The sequence below is a fragment of the Poeciliopsis prolifica genome, unplaced genomic scaffold (assembly GCF_027474105.1).
Source record: "Poeciliopsis prolifica strain line A6 unplaced genomic scaffold, Auburn_PproV2 SCAFFOLD028, whole genome shotgun sequence".
In the NCBI taxonomy this organism is placed as follows: Eukaryota; Metazoa; Chordata; class Actinopteri; order Cyprinodontiformes; family Poeciliidae; genus Poeciliopsis; species Poeciliopsis prolifica.
The window spans coordinates 641610-660708 of NW_026562403.1; the positions used below are offsets into that span (position 1 = coordinate 641610).

The window sequence follows — 19099 nt, forward strand, 5'->3', positions numbered from 1 at the left end:
TGACTTCGTTGTATGACTTTGGACTGAAGACCCAATGTTTTCTTTAAATGTTATTTAATAATTCTTTTTTTAAAATTACTTTGTAAGAATTGCCAAAACTGAATGCGGTGCAAGACTATTATATTGCAGAAAGGGAAGGCCATTGCAAACAACCAAAACACCAACCACTAGGATTGTAGTGATTGCTTAATCTTTAGTTTCAGAGTGTGGAGTCCATTGTCTTGGAAAAACACTTTGGTGTGAGATTGTCAAATTTAATGTCTGAAAATATCCTGATCATTCAATATTGTCATGGTAATCATACTAAAATTAGCGTGTACAATGTAGATGTGTGCTTGAATATTTGCATTTGTGTATATTATTGTGTTTTAGTGTTTTGCTGTATGTTTGTGCATATTGATGTTGGGGTGGGAGGGCCTAAAATATGACTTAGATGTAACCGGATCCGATCTGCGTTGTGCTGGTTTTAAATGATCAGGCCGTGGTTCACCTTTAAAAGGGTTTATTCTGACAAGAATAAAAAGTAGAAAATAAATGCCCGCTCCAAACCCTACATAAACAAAAGTACATAACAGAAATTAACTTAATAAATCTATAAATAAACCGGATGTATTTAGATTCAAAATAAATAATACACACCTCTCCCACAGAACATGACAAAAGGGGAGGGTCTAAGGGACGCAAACATTTTAAAGACAATACCACAGAGGAAGAAACAAAAGGGGAGGGGCTTCCGTTTTTAAAGTAACACAGTTAAAACAATAACAGATTTTCAGTCAGGTAGGAACCCATACAAATAACCAAAGAAAAACATTTTGAGTAATTATAACAACAGATAAATTCAACCAGGTTTCATAGACATAGATAATGTCATGTTGCCAAATTTCTAGTATGTAATTCTACGTAAAAACATAAAATACTACTACTTCGCAAATATGGCAGCTATCTAAAATAAAAATTATAAGATTTGTAAAATCACTGAAATAAATAGAAATGCTCTGAGTGGCGATGGTTCAAATTCCAATGAATTTAATGTCTTCCGCTTTATTAGTCTAGACATTTGCACATTACAATTAATTGCGCTTATGGTTTAATAATTGGTTTCACGGTAGCTGGAAGATTGCAGGAAGTCCAGTCATCCCATCACTGGCGATGTCAATTTCTCATCCTCATGCCACGTCATTAGTACATACGTGTTTGTAGGCGCAACCCCACTGACACGACGCTCGACCAATTGGATGCTGCTGTTCAAGAAGGAGGTCGGCCTTAGCAGTCGCGTCGACCAATCAAAACGGGGCTGAAGGAGGCGGTTCGAGCTCGCTAGAGTCGGAAAGGGGGCGAGGCTAACTGACAGGCGTCCCCAGCTTCCTTAGACCTGAGTAGCTGAATCTCACAACGGCGCTGCAGTCATGTGTGGTGAGTGCTTATTCTACTCGTGTATCATTCGTTTGGAATATTATGCTATCATCTCTTATATGGGCGTGAAGACAGACAAAAATAAAACGGTGTCGACTATGTGTTTGGTGTAAAAGCTGTTAGCTGGGTGGCTAACCTCTGTCCAGTTAGCGAACATGAGCACCATGGTGTTACTGATGCTGCTCGTCAGCTAAATATAAACGGTCTCATTTCTTTGCTGTTTTTCACTCCGTTTTAACATGGAAGCTATCTTTGTGTGTATGTGTGTATTCGCGAGTAAGTCTAATATAAGTGCAATTCCTGCTTTCTTCAGTCTAACGTCAGACGGCTAATGGGGCTGTCGATGACGCGTACTAACTTTTCCACTTGCTATTTTGTTATTTTTATGTAATGATTAAAATGACTGAGAGTACCTTTTATGTTTATATTTAGTCTAAAAGTAGCTTTTGTCCTGACACTGAAACTTAACCAGTAGCTCTGTTTGCTTGTGTTTCCCCACCCGCATTATGTTCAAGAGAAACATGTTAGCATACATATAATGTTTTTGTTTATAACTCGTTTGTAAGAAAAGCATTTAATTACTTTGTTAGTCTGTTTCTTCGCTTTCATTTGTGACTGATGGCTCGTCCTGGTCTCCCGTCACTGTCTTTACAATCTGAACAGACTAACAGGACCTGATAAACTCGTTTCTGTTTTTTCTTTTGACACCTACCACCACTTTTTTCGACCTTTTACTTTTTTCACCCTCAATGCTTCCTCAAATATTGCTCCTGTGAGTCACTTAGTATTTTTCCCTGCCCCTCACCTCCTTGGTCTGTCTCTTGCTATACTGAATGAGGTCTCTGTTTTCAAGCTTTTTTCTTTTTTCCAAGTTCAAGATTTGCATTTATCTGTGCCTGCATAGCTAAAAAACTCTGTAATTTCATACTCTCTTCAGGCCATGAGTTGTGTCCTTGCTTCTGATAGCCATTGACCTGAAATGTGGATGGTCTCAGGGTGAAATCTTTATTAACCTATTGCGCTGATACTAAATGGCTTCAAATCAAAATGTCTCAGATCTTTTCCACTGAGCCACTTTCTGCTTCCTGTTCTGTAAAGGCAAACAAGGACAAATAGCAATGTCTGTTTTTAGACTCCTGTAAAACTGGTCTCCAATGTTTGTTGACGTTGACAAATTGTTGAATTTCAAATGTTTGACTCCTGGTACTCGCCAAAAACGAAATAACATTTGTGTACTTACAATTTCAGAACTTACCAGTCTGAGTTTTCCCAAATGTAATGGTCATTTATTGACAATTTTTGTTTGATAAATATTAATGTTGGCTGTCAGAGAGAATACCCAACATGTTTCCTCTCTGTGTTATTGTATTTGAGTTGTATTTACATTGTGAATATGAACCGGACCCATTTTGTTGTTATTTGGCTCTATATGTACATCACTGAGCTAAAAGTATTGTACCAGCTGCTGAATAACCACTATAACTGCCACCTGATGTAGGTATTTCAGCCTAGCAAACATTTTGCTTAATTAATCTCTTTATTTTCTTTCCCGTTTCTAAGGAATATTTGCTTATCTCAACTACCATGTGCCAAGGACACGCAGAGACATCTTAGAGATCCTCCTTAAAGGTCTGAGACGCCTGGAATACAGAGGCTATGACTCAGCAGGTAAAAAGATGGTGGAAGGACATAATAACCACAACTTTGTTTTCCCATGTCAGGCCATTGTCTCATTTTTTTGACAATCAAATTTAATATAATGTTTGAAATGAGGGAAAATAGGTTTTATGCTGGTGTGGCTGCTGGTTTAGAACATAATTTGTTGAAAATGTTTTTGTTTTTCATATGTCAAAGTACTGAGAGCTACTAGTGTATCGGGGAGTGTGTTAAAGACAAGTGCACTCTGGATATAAGAAGTGCACCAACACATTGTGTATATGAGAGAAGATTGCACATAATGTTCAGGGCTTCAAGCTTTCAGCAAGACTTAAAAACCACTTCTATTGACTCAAGTACTCATTCAGCTATCCATTTATGGCTTTTAATAACATATTTAAATTGTTCTGTATGTCAAGATGGGATGATGATGAAACACACCTTAAGTGAATTAAAACAAAAGAACGAGATGCACACATTTGAATTTATTGAGATTTTCATCAAGGAACATTTTGCAGACATACACACAAGCTCAAACATACTAATATTAATATTTGGTTAAATGTTTGTCATCAGCTTGATCACATGGATTTTGTTGCAATCTACAAGATTATTTCTGATGGTTATTCACTTTAAATAAATTTTTTTATCTAAAGTGATTCAAGCTGATTTGATAAATTCTGTGGTTAGTTTTTGTGGTTCTGGATTTTTAGTACAGTTAAGGTCAGGGCTTTTCTAGTCTGTTTTATTCATTCTGAAGGCATGCTGTTGTAATAGCCAGCTGTGTTCATTTAGACCATTTAATAAAATGGTTTTCTTATCTCTAGTGGTATTGTACTTGACAGCTGTCAGACAGTAAAGCGGGCCCATCATCACTCAAACTCGTGACGACCGCATTTAGGACTAAGGCCTCCATATATGAGTCACATGCTTTTACTCTTGCGCCACCGCCGGGCCCCATTTAGCCCAGTTTTAATGATGATTAGATATTGATTCCAGGCACTGGCTTTAGCAAGGCTTTTGTTTTAAAGCAAAGTCTGCGCAACAAAGCAGAATAATAAACAACAGACAAATTCAAATTGAATTTGTCTATTGTGGCAAACACTGTTTGGATATTGAGCTCCAGTTATTCCAGATGAATCTTTAACCACACAGTCTAGATGTAATTTGCTAAGGTACTTAATTAGGTATTTAATTCCAAACTTTGCTTTTTTCTTATTGCCAGGTGTCGGCATTGATGGAGGCAACAGCAAGGACTGGGAGTCAAATGCCAAGTCTATCCAGCTGATCAAGCAGCGTGGAAAAGTTAAGGCTCTCGATGAGGAGATTCACAGTAAGCTGAGATTAAGCTTTTTCCAAAACAGTCATAGAACAATCTGCATTTTAAATGTTTTGCTGTTTTTTTTCTGTTTGACCTCTAGAACAGCAAGATCTTGACCTGGATGTGGAAGTTGATGTTCACCTTGGCATCGCTCACACCCGCTGGGCGACCCACGGCGTTCCCAGCCCAGTCAACAGTCATCCACAAAGATCAGACAAGAACAACGGTCAGTTGTGTCATAAAGGCCAAACTAAACAATCCAGCTCAGATCGTTTGAACTGTGTGCAGCTGTCATGGACTTATAAACATTACGATGTTCTCTCTGGTTTGCAGAGTTCATTGTGATTCACAATGGGATTATTACCAACTACAAGGACCTGAAGAAGTTTCTGGTGAGCAGATGTTTATTTTGTTGTAAAATAGACAAAAGTCAATATGATTTTCTTTGTCTCATAAAAACGACTCATCCACTCACATTAAATCCACAGGAGAGCAAAGGCTATGAATTTGAGTCAGAGACAGACACTGAGACCATTGCCAAGCTGGTGAAGTACATTTATGACAATCGGGAAAGTGATGACATCAGCTTTGCCACACTGGTAGAGCAAGTGATCCAGCAGCTGGTATGGGAAAGCTACTAAAAATATGCGCCTCCGAGACGCACATTTTGTATTCTAGAATATTGTATCTGTTCTTGAGAAACAACGCTTTTCTTAACATGTTGACCTGGGTTTTACCTGGCAGGAAGGAGCTTTTGCCCTGGTTTTCAAGAGTGTCCATTACCCCGGAGAGGCAGTTGGCACAAGGTACCGATACAAGGAAAATATGACAATAAAGATTTCTTTATTTTAATCATAATGATATAACATCTCTACTTCTTTGCTTACATTAGGGACCTACATACTGTGAAATTCTCACTTACGTAAGGTGTAACGTGTTTTATGTGCAGGAGGGGAAGTCCTCTCCTGATGGGAGTGCGCAGTGATCACAAGCTGTCCACCGATCATATTCCAGTGCTCTACCGCTCTTGTAAGGATTCTTGTCTCTTTTTAGTCTGAATAAGTGAGATTTGATAAGAAGGTTTGGAACCTGAACCCTAATTGTTTTATTTTGACAGCTGGAAAAGAGAAAAAGAGCTGCAGTTCCCTGCCGAGGACAGACCAGGACACTTGCCTGTTCCCACTGGATGAGAAAGCTGTGGAGTACTACTTTGCATCTGACGCAAGGTAAGAAGACGCCTGTGTTGCTGCTTCCCCTTTCCAATGCTGAGAGTACTTTGCAAGTACTCCCCTTAAACTTTTCGAATTTTCACATTAGAACCACAAATGTGAATGTATTAGGATTCTGTTGGACAGATCAACACCAGTTGTGAAGCATTGTGTGGTGGAACTAAAAATATGTATACTTCTAAAATTATATTTATCAGTAAAAATCCAAAAATTTGTGGTGCAATTTGTAGTCTGCCCCCTTTACTCTGAAACCCATAAACAAAACTGTGGCACATTTTGCTCTCAGAAGTAAACTAATTTGTAAAGTACACATATTTGTAATTTAATCCTGCTTTTCTATGAAAGCTCCAGAGGTCTTTTAGAAAACGTTAGTAAAAAAATAAGTGCATAATGAAGACTCCGGGAACAAAGAAGGGAGGTCAGAGAAACGGTCAACAAATCCCCTCCACAATCGGCTACAAGCCCTGTTGTGGACACAGCAAACAGGTGGAACAAGGCGCCCCGATTAGAAGAAGACGAACACTCCCACACTGCATTACCCAGATGATGCATGATACTTCCTCTATCATTCCATGGTAGAGGAAGTATCATGCTAAAACAAGACCAGGAAATCTGGTTAGAGTTTGTAGTTACCAGATGTCCTCCCCATCTCTCTCTGCTTTTCTTCCTGGAACATTATTAATGAATAAAGGCAACTAGTGCCAAAGAACCTTTAAATGAATTAATAAATGTTCCTAGAATTAAAATGTTTAATTTAGATTCTGGTTGATCTCTTGTAACGCCAGCGCTGTAATCGAGCACACAAACCGAGTGATCTTCCTGGAGGATGACGATGTTGCTGCCGTGATGGAAGGCCGACTGTCCATCCACAGGATAAAGCGCCGGGTGGGGGACTATCCGGCCCGCGCCATCCAGACTCTGCAGATGGAGCTGCAGCAGATTATGAAGGGTGAGTGAAGGATCAACTTTTTGTGTTTTGTATTTTCTCTCATCTTTCCATTACTGATTCCAATACCTTTGCAAATAAATCCTCTGCACACTGCCTTGTAATTTTTCCTAAAATCCTGTTGTGAACTCAGCTGCCATAACAATTTATCTTCAGGTGAACTGTGTTATCAATCAAACAGTTAAAGCATTTATTCATTAGCTGCATTACCCAGATGATGCATTGTTGATAAATTATTTTCTGACTCTGTTACACTCTGACTGAGTTTCATGTGCATATAATATGCTTTTTTTTTTTTTACTAACCCCAGTAAGTGAATATTTCTTCTTTTTAGAATTTCAACAAGTTCATTTAATCATTCATCAAACTGTACAAATATTAACTGTAAGTGGGCAAATCATCTAAAAAAAAAAAAATCACACTCTGTTCCTTCTCCTTTGTTGCTTTTACCTATAAAAATGTTTTGAAACAATTATGTACAAGTCGCATAATATAAAGGTGAACCCTCTTGCACTTTGTTGTCTCTAGCTCCTGCCAGTTCAGTGTGCAACAGTGCATTCTCATCTTAATTTAAGTGAACTCACCACAGCAATAATTTAAGGTTAAACTACCTTGCTTGCTTTTTTTCCCCCTCTTGCTTTTCCAAAATAGTCCAGCAGGAGGCAGTGGCAGAACTGATGTTGATTCCACTTCACATTCCTTTATAGTCCTGTCATTACTCAGCCTCTCTCTCCTCTGTCTCTTCTCTGGAGTTTTTCTGCTGAATAACCTACTTTGCGTGACCCACATTGCTGTTGAAGAGAGGCTAAAAAAACAGCAGAGTTTCTGACTGTCACGGTTTGTTTTTGTTGAGACAAAAACATCTGTTTTAAGTCTCTTTATTTTTATTGTAGATTTTTTCTTAAAGTTGCATAATTAATCTTAATTCTGAACACACACGTTAGACTAGAAGGAGATACCTTCCTGCAGTTCTACGAAGCCAGTGAACAATTAGTGAAACGCTGTGAAAACAAAGTTGTTGGATCCAAAAAGCAAAAGTGTTGGAATATGTTCTAAAGATATCACAGCAATGTTTTCCCATTTTCTGTTCCTCATCTCTCAGGCAACTACAGCTCCTTCATGCAGAAGGAGATCTTTGAGCAGCCAGAGTCTGTGGTGAATACCATGAGAGGAAGAATCAACTTTGACAACAACACAGGTTAGAGATTTGGTTAAATTGGCCTTCTATGGAGTGCACTGATGATATTTCTCATTTTAAATGTTTTACTTTTCGATTATCACGATAAGTCAAAAAGTACTTGCACTCTATTAACTTTTTTTTTATTTTTATGAAGCTCAACTAATTTTATTGGGACTTTTTTATGATCCAATGTTATGAAGTGAAGAAAGTTGTACTTTATTGCAGCACTGATTGCATTCAGCCTGCCTTGGTCTATGCTTTGCAAATCTAAAGACCAAACATTTTGTCCGCTTGTTTTGTAAACAACTTTAGCAAGCCGTTCTTGCCATTGCTGGAATGTTTTGATCCAAACCATTCCAGTGTAGCTCTTCCTGTGTGTTTAGCATTATTGTTCGACCACAAGATGAACTTGCTTGCTATTCTCGAATATTTCGCATCTTCAAACAGGCTTTCTTCCACGATTGCCTCCAATCATTCTTTTATCAACTCTACCCAGCTTCCCTGTCCAGGCTGAGAAATGAGCATTCCCAAAGCATGATGCTCTCAGCATTATGTTTCACAATGGCAATGGATTGTTCAGGACATTATGTAGTGTTTTTGTTCCAAGTTTCACACATTTCTTTGCATGTAGGTCAAGAAGTTAAATTTAGTCTGTTCTAACTAAAGGACTTTCTTCCACCAGACACTGCATGGCTGGTGGCTAACAATGACTATTGGTTATGAATTAATCCCATTATTATTTCCACTCAGCAACAAGAGCCAGATTTGTACAGATTAACACTCTTAAGCTACTTAAAGGTGAACTCCTTTATTAATGAGATGAGATAAAGAGAATTTGTTGTGCTGTTTTATTTAGTAATATGGAAATAAAGTGGGCTGACTACTAATGCAGGCCTCACTTTTCAGATTTTTGTGTGTGTGAAATATTTGTAGCATCATCTATTTTTAACCCACTTCATTACTATGTTCTGCTTTTGGTCACACTGAAATGTATAATGTCATAAAATGATGCAAAGCTCAAGAGGTGTGAACACTTTTGCAACACAACAAAGGTTTTTGTTTTTTTAATTATTTCCATCACACTATATTGAAATAAATCATAATTTCCTGACTGGAAGTAGCTGTTCCATACAGTTCTTAATGCATCATTTCAGTTCCTGCCAGGGATTCCTCTGATTTGTGGTCTCATTTGGCTTTTAGTTATACTGGGCGGACTGAAGGACCACATCAAAGAAATCCAAAGATGTCGGCGACTAATCCTTATTGCTTGTGGCACCAGCTACCATGCTGGAGTAGCTGTAAGTACTACTTCCCCTTGTCACAATTTTTGCTCACCAGTTACGACTTCTCGTAATTGCTTTGTGTGCTTTGTGGATGCAGGCTGGAAGTTTACGTTTGACCACATTTCCCTGCTTTGAGTTTGACAGGCTCGTTTTAACAGAAGGACACTGTCTTGTTTTGTATCCCTTTTTCAGACCCGCCAGGTTCTGGAGGAGCTTACCGAGTTGCCCGTCATGGTAGAACTGGCCAGCGATTTCTTGGACAGAAACACCCCGGTCTTCAGAGACGATGTCTGCTTTTTTATCAGCCAGTCAGGTGTGGATCTGTGTGCTGTCTGAACCTGATTAACTCCATACTCCCCATTTGTACTCTGCTCTCCCTGTAGAGGAGCTGTCTGTCCATTGTGCTCTGGAAGATCAATGAGTTTATTTTTACCTGAGTGTGTGACATTTCTATGGTGGGCCTTGTGGTCTTTCTTATGAAGCTTTCTTAACTCAGAGACCTGCTTCTGGTCGAATCAGTTCCCTAACAGAGCATTTCTCCCAACCCTGCAGGGGAGACCGCCGACAGCCTTTTGGCTCTGCGCTACTGTAAGGAGAGAGGCGCTCTGACTGTCGGTGTCACCAACACGGTGGGGAGCTCCATCTCCAGGGAGACAGACTGTGGAGTCCACATTAACGCTGGCCCTGAGATTGGAGTAGCTAGCACCAAGGTAAAGCAGGGCAGCCAGAGCTGCTCCTTCAGGCTGTATTACCACTGTTTTCACAGAAGTGTTACTATTCTAACAGAATGAAAGAGAGCTCATAGTATCAAATGGATCCAAATCAATAGGTTGTTTCTCCATGACTTTGTGAAACTTGATTCTTGGACACTGCTTTTCACAAATTAATAACAATAAACCATATTTTATACAGAAAAATCCAAACTTTGAGTAGATCTACATAGAGTAAAAAGTAATTACAAATAGTTTTTTTTACAAGATAACAGATTCTAAAATTGACACTGCAAGCAATTCTTGTAAAGAATAATACTAATAATTATGATAATAATTTAAAGTTAATTTTTTAAGTTTATTAGATCCATGACCACTTGTTTCCCAGGGGCATAAATATGATGTAGCACATATACAGGGGAGTAACCGTGATCTCAGAAGAGAGGATGCATTTTTCAGAGATCTATTCATTGATTTATCGTCTCATTTAATTGTGCATCTCCATAGTGTTTATGTGGCTAAACACGCACATAATCTCTAATAGCCACAGTTTGACACACTTTGTAAAATAGGAAAGAAAAGCGAATATAACATTCAAGCACAGCTAATGTGTTGGTTTTTATAAATCAGGACATATTAAAAAATGCTTCTGGCTTGAACTTCTTCGTATCTACAGTCGGTGCAATTATTTAAAATCTTAAAACGACCAAAACTGTGATAGAAAAGACAAGCAGCTGGGTTTATCATACCACCAGACACAATGTGGAGGTTGGTTGAAAATCTGCTGCATAATGTGGAATCTTTGAGTTGCCAAGTCTGTAGAATAACCATCAGAGCCTATCTGGATGCCAGTCCACTGTTTGAGAAGACATACTCGGAAAATATCATTCCTGTCCTATCACCACTAACATAAATTTGTTGAGTTTTACAAACTATTGACATCAATGGAAACCATGTACTGTTGTCATCTTATCTTGTCGGAGCTTAACATTGACTCCATGCAGCAGAGGAGGGTGAAGAACCCCAGCATTATCAACTTGTCTCATGAGAATTCAGTTCCACTGGTATTTATGCCTCTCCCTCTTCTCACTTTCATAACCACAAGGATTTTCCAGCTGGGACTGAGAGCAAAAGAATAAAAAAGTATCTGAAGGCCTCAGTCAAGTTTGTGTAAGAAAAGAGAGGGAGCGAGAGAGTGAAGCAAGTCTTTTCTTGGTCCAGATTTTCATTTTGGCTCAGGGATTCTCTTGCTGCTCCAAAGCCCCAGAGCACACCTCAGAGACGCCATCATTTATGACTGTGTGAGCTGAGCCATAGACCCACCTTCACCAAACAGTTTACAATCCAGCTCATCGGATCCACAAGGAACATCTAACTCAGTTTTTACTTTTAATCCTTTTTTTTTTTCCAATCGTTCTTTTCAAGATTCACGGTAAAAGTGCCGAATTAAGACTAAACGCTTTGATGCAAATCCTTTTGTCAGATCTGATGACGGAGCTTGGAAGATGTCCACTTTATGAATTACATAACAGCAGTTATTGGGATCTTGGAGGGTTGCAAAGTTTTTCTTCAAGTTACAGTAAGAAGGAGGGTTGTTTTTTTTATCAGACAACTGTTCTGAAGAGAGCAATCGTCATGCAGTGCTTTTAAAAACGTAGTGAAATGTAGAATATATAGTTGCATCACTGCAGACAACAGTGACGATCAGATTTCAGAGGGTTTGTAGCTAATGTGGTATCAGGGGAAAAAACAGGTTTTACTGCTGTTTTTTTTTTTTTTTTGGTCCTACATACTGGCTTTTTTTCTAAGCCCAGTGGGTCTTGTGAATCAACTTGGCTTCTTTTAAATTTCACAAGTAGGCATGGAAAGTCTCCAAACACGCCCAGAGGGCGGGTGGTGATGACGACGGACTTGGAGGCTCAGATGAGCCTGTGGCATTTCTAGAATGAACAGAGTGGTATTTTAAACCTAATTTTACGAACTCATCAAGTTTTCCAGGATGAGCATTTTGAAGCCGAAGCCCGCTTCTCCTTTCCTTCCCCATCTGGGATACATTAGCATCAATCCCATTAAAAACAGGGAGACGATGAGTTTCACAAAAGGCTCAGTTCTTCAGGTTCAGCATGTTGATGAAAAATAAGAAAACTTCCAGGCGATTATTCATCTACCAACGGTATTCCACTATCCTGTTGTAGTCATCTCAATAATTAAAATCATTAATATGACTACATATAATGAATAAGCAAAAAACGTTTTGCGGTCTTTCGTTATCTTTTTCCCTTTTCTCTCTGCAGGCCTACACCAGCCAGTTCGTGGCTCTGATCATGTTTGCGCTGTTGATGTGCGATGACAGAATTTCCATGCAGCCCAGACGCCGTGAAATAATCCAGGGCCTGAGAGTTCTTCCAGGTAGATTCAGACACAAACACTCTATATAGTTCAGCCAGGGAAGTCCTAGAGCTGTACAAGGATGAAATGCAAGAAGAAAAGGTGAAAATCAGCTGTCAGAACCAAAACGAAAGAATTTTCAGAGCCTGTTATTTATTAGAGCAACTAAGACGCTTGGATGGGAAAACTAAAAGAGTCAAGAATGGAACAAAAAGGAGGAGGAGGGGAAGGCACACTACTGGTTGACTGGGTTTTGGCTTGTTGTATGCTTCCTGGACCTGAAGCACATATTATAGCAAATAACTGTAATAAATTGTCAACAGACTGAACCTGTGTAGTCCAGAGTATTTCTAGCTGCACAGATGGTCAAAATCACCTTAAAATGACATATTTGCATTAAAGATTTATCAGTCATTAAATAGGGTGATAAGCCAAGAATAATTTTGTAGATGAGACTTAAATTTGACTATTTAATCATGTTTTCCCTACTGACGATGGCAGATATTTGTCAATATCTAAATTACTCAAATATTATACACTTGTATGGAGATTATTTGGATAATTATAAAAGTGCCGTTGCTCTTAATCACCCTTTTCTCAGGAGAAAAGAACAAAAAGCTTGCTTTTTTTGTTTTGTTAGATCTGATAAAGGAGGTCCTTAGTTTGGATGATGAGATCCAGAAGTTGGCGACTGAGCTGTACCAGCAGAAGAGCGTGCTGATCATGGGCAGAGGCTACCATTATGCAACATGCTTGGAAGGAGCGCTGGTAAGCAATTCCAACTTAATTCTTACAAGCTTTATCAGAATGTTCTTTCATTTTCCTCCCCCAGTTTTATTTGAGCCTTTTAATGCCGCATTTAATTTATGCAACATGCGATTTGGAAGGAGTTTAGAAATAAATCCGGTGTCAGGGGATCCATCTAGATTTAATGTCTGTGTATTATGTGGAAAAAAATGTAGTCTTGAATAATTCTTGTATCAAACTCTTCATAAGACTGCTGAGTCTTGTGTAGTCTTCTCCTTCTGGGTCTGGTTTACAACAATTTGAGCTTCATCTTTGTTCAATCTGTGTCTGTTTTGCAGAAAATCAAGGAAATTACCTACATGCACTCAGAGGGTATCTTGGCAGGAGAGCTGAAGCACGGTCCGCTGGCTCTAGTAGACAAACTCATGCCCGTTATCATGATCATCATGAGAGACCACACCTACACCAAATGCCAGAACGCCCTGCAACAAGTCGTTGCACGTCAGGTAAGGGCTATCTGAACTAAATGTTGAAAATATTTACAAAAACTATCACAAATGGCACCATTGCGTGAAACGAAATGGGGTTGGTTTAAATACGTGTATGCACTTCTTTGGAAACTGACAAAATTCACAATTAATGACGTTTCTAATACAGCGTCCCTTTTCTTTGTGTATGTCAGGGTTGCACAAAACCAGGAAAACGTGTAACTATTGCTGAACATTGTGACTAAAACGCATTATCATGTTTCTTTGGCTCAACAATATCAAGGCTCAACAATATCATATGCCATTAAATATTCATGCAATATTGCATCCAAATAGTCATTTGCAGTTGCAATATTGCATGCACTAATATTGCAATGACAGCTGTGATTGTGCAGCTCTGCCACACAATCAAACGTTCCTCAGCCTGATGTGACCATGAGGTCACTTATTTTATCCCTTTTTGAGCCACACCTCTGATTCTTCATCTCGGTCCATTTTGGGGAGGCGCGGTTATAACATGACATCAGTTCCCGTGGTAATATGCAGCACATGTAGCTTTAAAAGAAAGACGACAGTAATCTGAGCAAGGAAGTCTCTTTTTGTTGCTTATATTCAGGGTTTTTTGTTGTTGTTGTTGTTTATTTTGTTTTGTTTTCCTGCCTCTCTTGATTTCCAGGGTCGCCCAATTTTGATCTGTGACAAAGACGACCGCGAAACCATCAAAAACTCTAGCCGCACCATCAAAGTGCCTCACTGTGTGGACTGCCTCCAGGGCATCCTGAGCGTTATCCCTCTGCAGCTGCTGTCCTTCCACCTGGCTGTCCTCAGAGGATTTGACGTAAGTGCTGTCCCAGAACGTGACTTCAGTCACCACCGACTTGAAATGTACCTGCGCAAACTGATCCCCAAGGCTTCCTATTTTCATTATCTTTGGTAAAAATGTTCAGTTATCGCCAGAAAAACTATTCAGCAATACACTCCAAAGGTGTTTCTTTGCATATTCCTTGCTTTGTAGGCAAACATAGCAGAGCTCCATCACCAGAAATAAACACTGTGTTGGAAACACTTGGACACAAAAGTGTTTCCAACTGATTTTAAAAAAATAATACAAGTTTTTCATTTAATGATAGAAACTTGCAAGATAAGATGACTTTACAGGAAAGGTCTTTTTGAAATAGATGGGTCATGTTGCAGTACTCAACACTGATGCCTCCATTGAAGCACCAAAGAGCGACATCGTCATTGCACAATCTTGCCGAAGCATGACATAATTTGTTGTATTATTGTTAATTGCAGTTTTGCAAAGGAATGAAAACTATATTGAAGCAGTTCTACAACAATAGTGCTGACAGCCACAAACCTGAAAGGATTTTATTGTGACAGACCAACACGACGTGGTTATTGAAAATGATACTTTACCAAAAAAAAAAGTATGCTCGGCATTAGAATTTAGCCGCCTTTACTCTTTACTATTGCAAGCCCGTGAATACTTGGCCTTGCATGCTTTATGCTTTTCTCCAGCAGAGTTGGAGCGAAACACTGGGGAACTTTGAAAGAAAACCTGTTGGCAGCAAAGAAATTGAGCCTGAGATGAAGGTTAACCCTTTAGTCCAGCAAATCTGAACTTCAGTCCTCAGGAACCACTGCCCTGAATAATTTAGATAATAATAATAATAATAGTAATATGTCACTGTTCCGGTACCAATGCAGGGCATTGGTTCCGAGCGCCTAAACATTCAGCCAAATGTGCAGCAATCCTTTATATCAAAGGGTGGCCCAGTCGAAGTCCAGACGTTTTTGAAGAAGGGGCAAAATGTTAAGTTCCTAAAAGTGCAAAGCTGATGGAGACGAACCCTAAAAGACTCGTGTCTGGAACTGCAACGAAAGGTGGTTTCCTTCTGACTCAGAAGGGCTGAATGCAGCTGTTACAGATTTTATTTGTAAAGAGAAAAAAGAAAACAACTTAAAAGCCATTGTACCATTTTACTTCAACTTCACAGTTCTGAACTAGCTCTCCAATAAAATCCCAATAAAGTTCTTTTTTTCTTCCCCCCCTTCCTCAGATTTAGCTAAATTGTCTTTTGTAGTTTACCAGCAGCATTTAGTCATCAGTGAACATCTTCTTAGCCTATTATCCTTATTAAATCCAGCAGCTAAAGGTAATGTGAAGTCCCGTTGTGCTTGCTACTACGTTATTAAATATTAATCTGTTCAATTTTCCTGCTTGAATTCAGGTGGACTGTCCAAGAAACCTGGCCAAGTCGGTGACTGTAGAGTAACGGCCACCCTCCATCACCTGACGACAGAAACCTGGCAGACACACGTTCTAACACTGACATCAAAGGAGCATCTGTACAGAGAAGAGAAGAGAAACCTACATCCCGTTTGGGTCTCCCCGGTTGCCATTCTTTTTTTTTTTTTTTAATGCGACATTTTAGGCGAGTCTTGTGAATACCATTGTCTCATTTTATTTTTAATTCCTTAAATTCTTTGGGCGTCCTCGTCAAATTACTGTCAGTGGAGATTTATCTGGCCTAGCATTTTCGTTTTATTTTAGATATCAGTGAGCATATGGTTACGGTTGTGTTTAGAAAGTTGTGAGCAAGTTTTGTTGTCAATTGGTCTCTGTGGGAGCTGATCTTTCAAGCTGTTGACTCAGAGTAGTTACTTTAAAGAGCTTCCTGGCTCATTTTCTCTTTATAGTGCAATGATTTGTAGGTTAGTTGGGATAACTTTCCTTGGCAGCTAATGATTTAAAGCGCTTTATTCCATGGCTGAAGGAAACCATAGACTGGAATCATTCCGAGGTCATCACTTCGTAATTGCAGCTCTGTTTTGTATCCGTTTCCCATCTCCGACTTTTCTTCTTCTTCTTCTTCTTCTGACGATGTGGGAGTAGCACCGTGAGTCGGACTGTAGAGAAATGCTTTTTTTTCCCCTCCTTCTGTATGTTACAGATCCTCATTATGTAATAGTATGGATACAATAATATTTTCCTGTCTGTTGCCTTACTGAGATCTTGTCACTGACTTTTGATTTTATTTGCAATCAAGTGATGAAAATTTGGCTTATCTGAAGTTGAAGCTCTCCTGCCACCGTGAGAGTTGCCATTGCTTACTGGGACCATTTGTTGCTTTTTTTTTTTTTTTTTTTCCTCATTTGTTTTCTATTCTTTTTAAGTGATTTTGTTTTATTGTTGTTATGCAGGGTACTTTATTTTATAAAGAGAATGTTACTGATTCAAATATCAAACCAAAAACGTGTGTGACGGCTTTGATGATCACAAACCAAAACATGTATATTCTGTCTTCACCCGCTGTGGTTTGTAGCAAAGCTGGAGTTTAATGTATGAAGACGTGTTTAGGCCTGTAATGAAGGCAGTTTACGTAGAACAATCATCAAGTTGTGTTTACCGATGCAGAAAGTCATACATGCTTTACGTGTCCGTGAGCCTTGGTATTTTTTATTTTATGTTTTTTTTTCCTTCAAATGCCTGGGAAATAACGACACTCGCACAGTTCCAACAAGCAATGAAGTAGAAATGCAAACTTCAGGTTTGAAGATATTTATCACCTTTACAATCAATCCTTAACGGGTCCTGAGCCAGGAAAAAAAAGGGGGATCGAAAACTGGATTATATGGTTGCAGGTAATTTTATAACCCTTATTTTTCCCCTCTTTGCAAGATGAAATGACCAGTGGGACGCTATTAGAGCTGATGCAATAAAGTGTCTGAATTTATTTGGTTTAAAGATGCAATCCAGAGGAGCAATTTTATTTTATTGTAAACTGACAAGCAGGAGGTGCAAGCTCACAAATTGGCGTTTACAAACACAATGGTGGATGAACCAGTTTTGTTAGACAAATTCTGAGACATTTATGTCTCAGAGTAAATGTGGACATATTGTTAAACTGAATGACCTGAGCCATGATGGACGCCAGTATCCATGGCAAAGCTGAAGGATATGCTGAGGATTATTTTTGGAAATATAACTGGTATAAGTCAATTGTGTTCCATCTTATTGGTTTTTGTGCTCATCTGCCCTCGTAGAATGAATAAATGCCGTATTCTGCTCGTTTCACTTGACTTCATACTACTTTAGTTAACTTTCGTGATTACAAAGCCATTGGAATTTGTCCTCACTTCCTCTGGTGGTTCTAAGTGCACATGGGCTCAGCAACCTTTACAAACTGGAAAAACTACTCATGTCCTTGTTTCTGCTACAATAAAAATGTAGGTAGTCCCATATGTACACCTTCATGATCTTTTGGGAGAATAATAACTTGCCAAGTTTCTAAAATGTTTCATGGTCAAGATTTGAAAACTATTAATTGGAGGTTTGTTTGTGTGGCAAGCTTCTTTATTATTATTTTTTTTCCTGAAGCAACAGTTCTGCAAAAAGTGTGGAATGAAATGAATGCAAATCAAATGTTTTGACTAGGCTCAAAATAAATCAATGAGGAGCTTTGAGAAATCAGCCTGCACTGGTCTAACAAACCACTTCCATAAGTTTTCTGCAGGTTCCTGAAATCCAAATGTTTAGCTGCTTCTGCCAAGTAAAATAAAACATAGCTGAAGAGAAAGTGACTTTAAAAAAATAATTAAATGAAAAGGAGGGCTGGGATGGAGGTACACATGAATGTAGATGGAGGAACTGACCTTTTACCTTTCATGTCGTCACACCTGGCTTGATTTTACAAGAATATCTTGCTTGAGGCTATAAGATGTTTCTGATCTAATTTATTACAATTAAAAACTTTCACAATACAGTTAAGAGATTTTAATAGTGTTAAAAGCTGACATTCACCCCTTTCTTAGCCATTTGGACAATATAGATAGAATTCAAGTACATGAACTCCAATCACAGATTGGAGCCACCAAGCGTCTGCAGTTTTGTCCCCAGCGGCCTTGCAAAGGTCCAAGCAGCTGTGTCGGTGGAGACGAAGGGCCAGAGGGATCTGGACTCAGCCGAGGGGACCGGCAGTATCATGTGGACGAGCCAGTATATTGTAGGCCTACGTGCAGCACCACAGGGTCAGACCTGAACCACGGTGCGGCTCTCCTCTCTTCTGCACAGACCAGAGAGGCGCTGCGTTTCCGGGCCTCAAGTCTAAGCAGAAATAGTCCCGAGTCTCCAGCAAACAGTAGCTTTTCATGGAAAAACATTGTGTGAAGCAGCAGCTCGGCGTGCAGGCCCTCCTTCACCAGACAGGATAAAGCGGCGCGGCAATTGACCGGGTGAATGAATGCTGGTGGTGCTGTGTCGTCCTCACCTTCACTTATTCAGGCTCCAGCTGCATCTCAGTCAAGCTCAGCAGTGAAAAGCAGACCTTTGACAGCAACGCAATTCCAAACATGAAGCTCATATTGACGATACACGATATGTAGGCTACATCGTGCATCTTGATACACAATATACATGTACATAGACGAGATGTGCATCTCGTCTATGTGATACATATTGAATCTTAAATAAGCTCTCAGCTGAAATAAACTTGGAGCTTATTTCAGTTCATTTTGATAATTGCATCTCCGGCTAATGGAAATTTGAATATTACAACTGATTTTAACACGGAATGTCAGCCTACATCACATTGTATGTAAGTACTGCACAGCATATGCTCTCAATAACTGTCTCTTTTGTATGAATTACTACTACATATATGCAGTGTTGCATAGAGGAGGTATAGAAAAAAGCCCAGCTTCAAACCCAAAAAGACAAGTTCCTTTCTTTT

General features: G+C 39.2%; 1 protein-coding gene across 1 annotated transcript; it reads left to right on the forward strand.

Moving 5' to 3' along the window:
- The first annotated feature begins 1329 nt into the window (after positions 1-1329).
- On the forward strand, positions 1330-17445 carry gfpt1 (glutamine--fructose-6-phosphate transaminase 1). The gene is made up of 19 exons (XM_055048912.1): positions 1330-1416; positions 2977-3084; positions 4298-4405; positions 4494-4619; positions 4727-4785; positions 4882-5016; positions 5138-5199; positions 5343-5422; positions 5511-5619; positions 6408-6571; positions 7671-7766; positions 8949-9046; positions 9224-9344; positions 9584-9741; positions 12036-12150; positions 12770-12897; positions 13215-13382; positions 14041-14202; positions 15599-17445. The coding sequence occupies exons 1-19, from the start codon at positions 1410-1412 to the stop codon at positions 15641-15643; spliced, it is 2049 nt and encodes a 682-aa protein (XP_054904887.1). The 5' UTR covers positions 1330-1409; the 3' UTR covers positions 15644-17445.
- The last annotated feature ends 1654 nt before the right edge of the window (positions 17446-19099 follow it).

Excerpts from the sequence above, each read along its gene's own strand:
- gfpt1 (XM_055048912.1), top strand. Across the intron at positions 9,047-9,223 it reads GCTACCATGCTGGAGTAGCT|ACCCGCCAGGTTCTGGAGGA; the intron begins GTAAGTACTACT and ends TCCCTTTTTCAG. Across the intron at positions 14,203-15,598 it reads CTGTCCTCAGAGGATTTGAC|GTGGACTGTCCAAGAAACCT; the intron begins GTAAGTGCTGTC and ends GCTTGAATTCAG.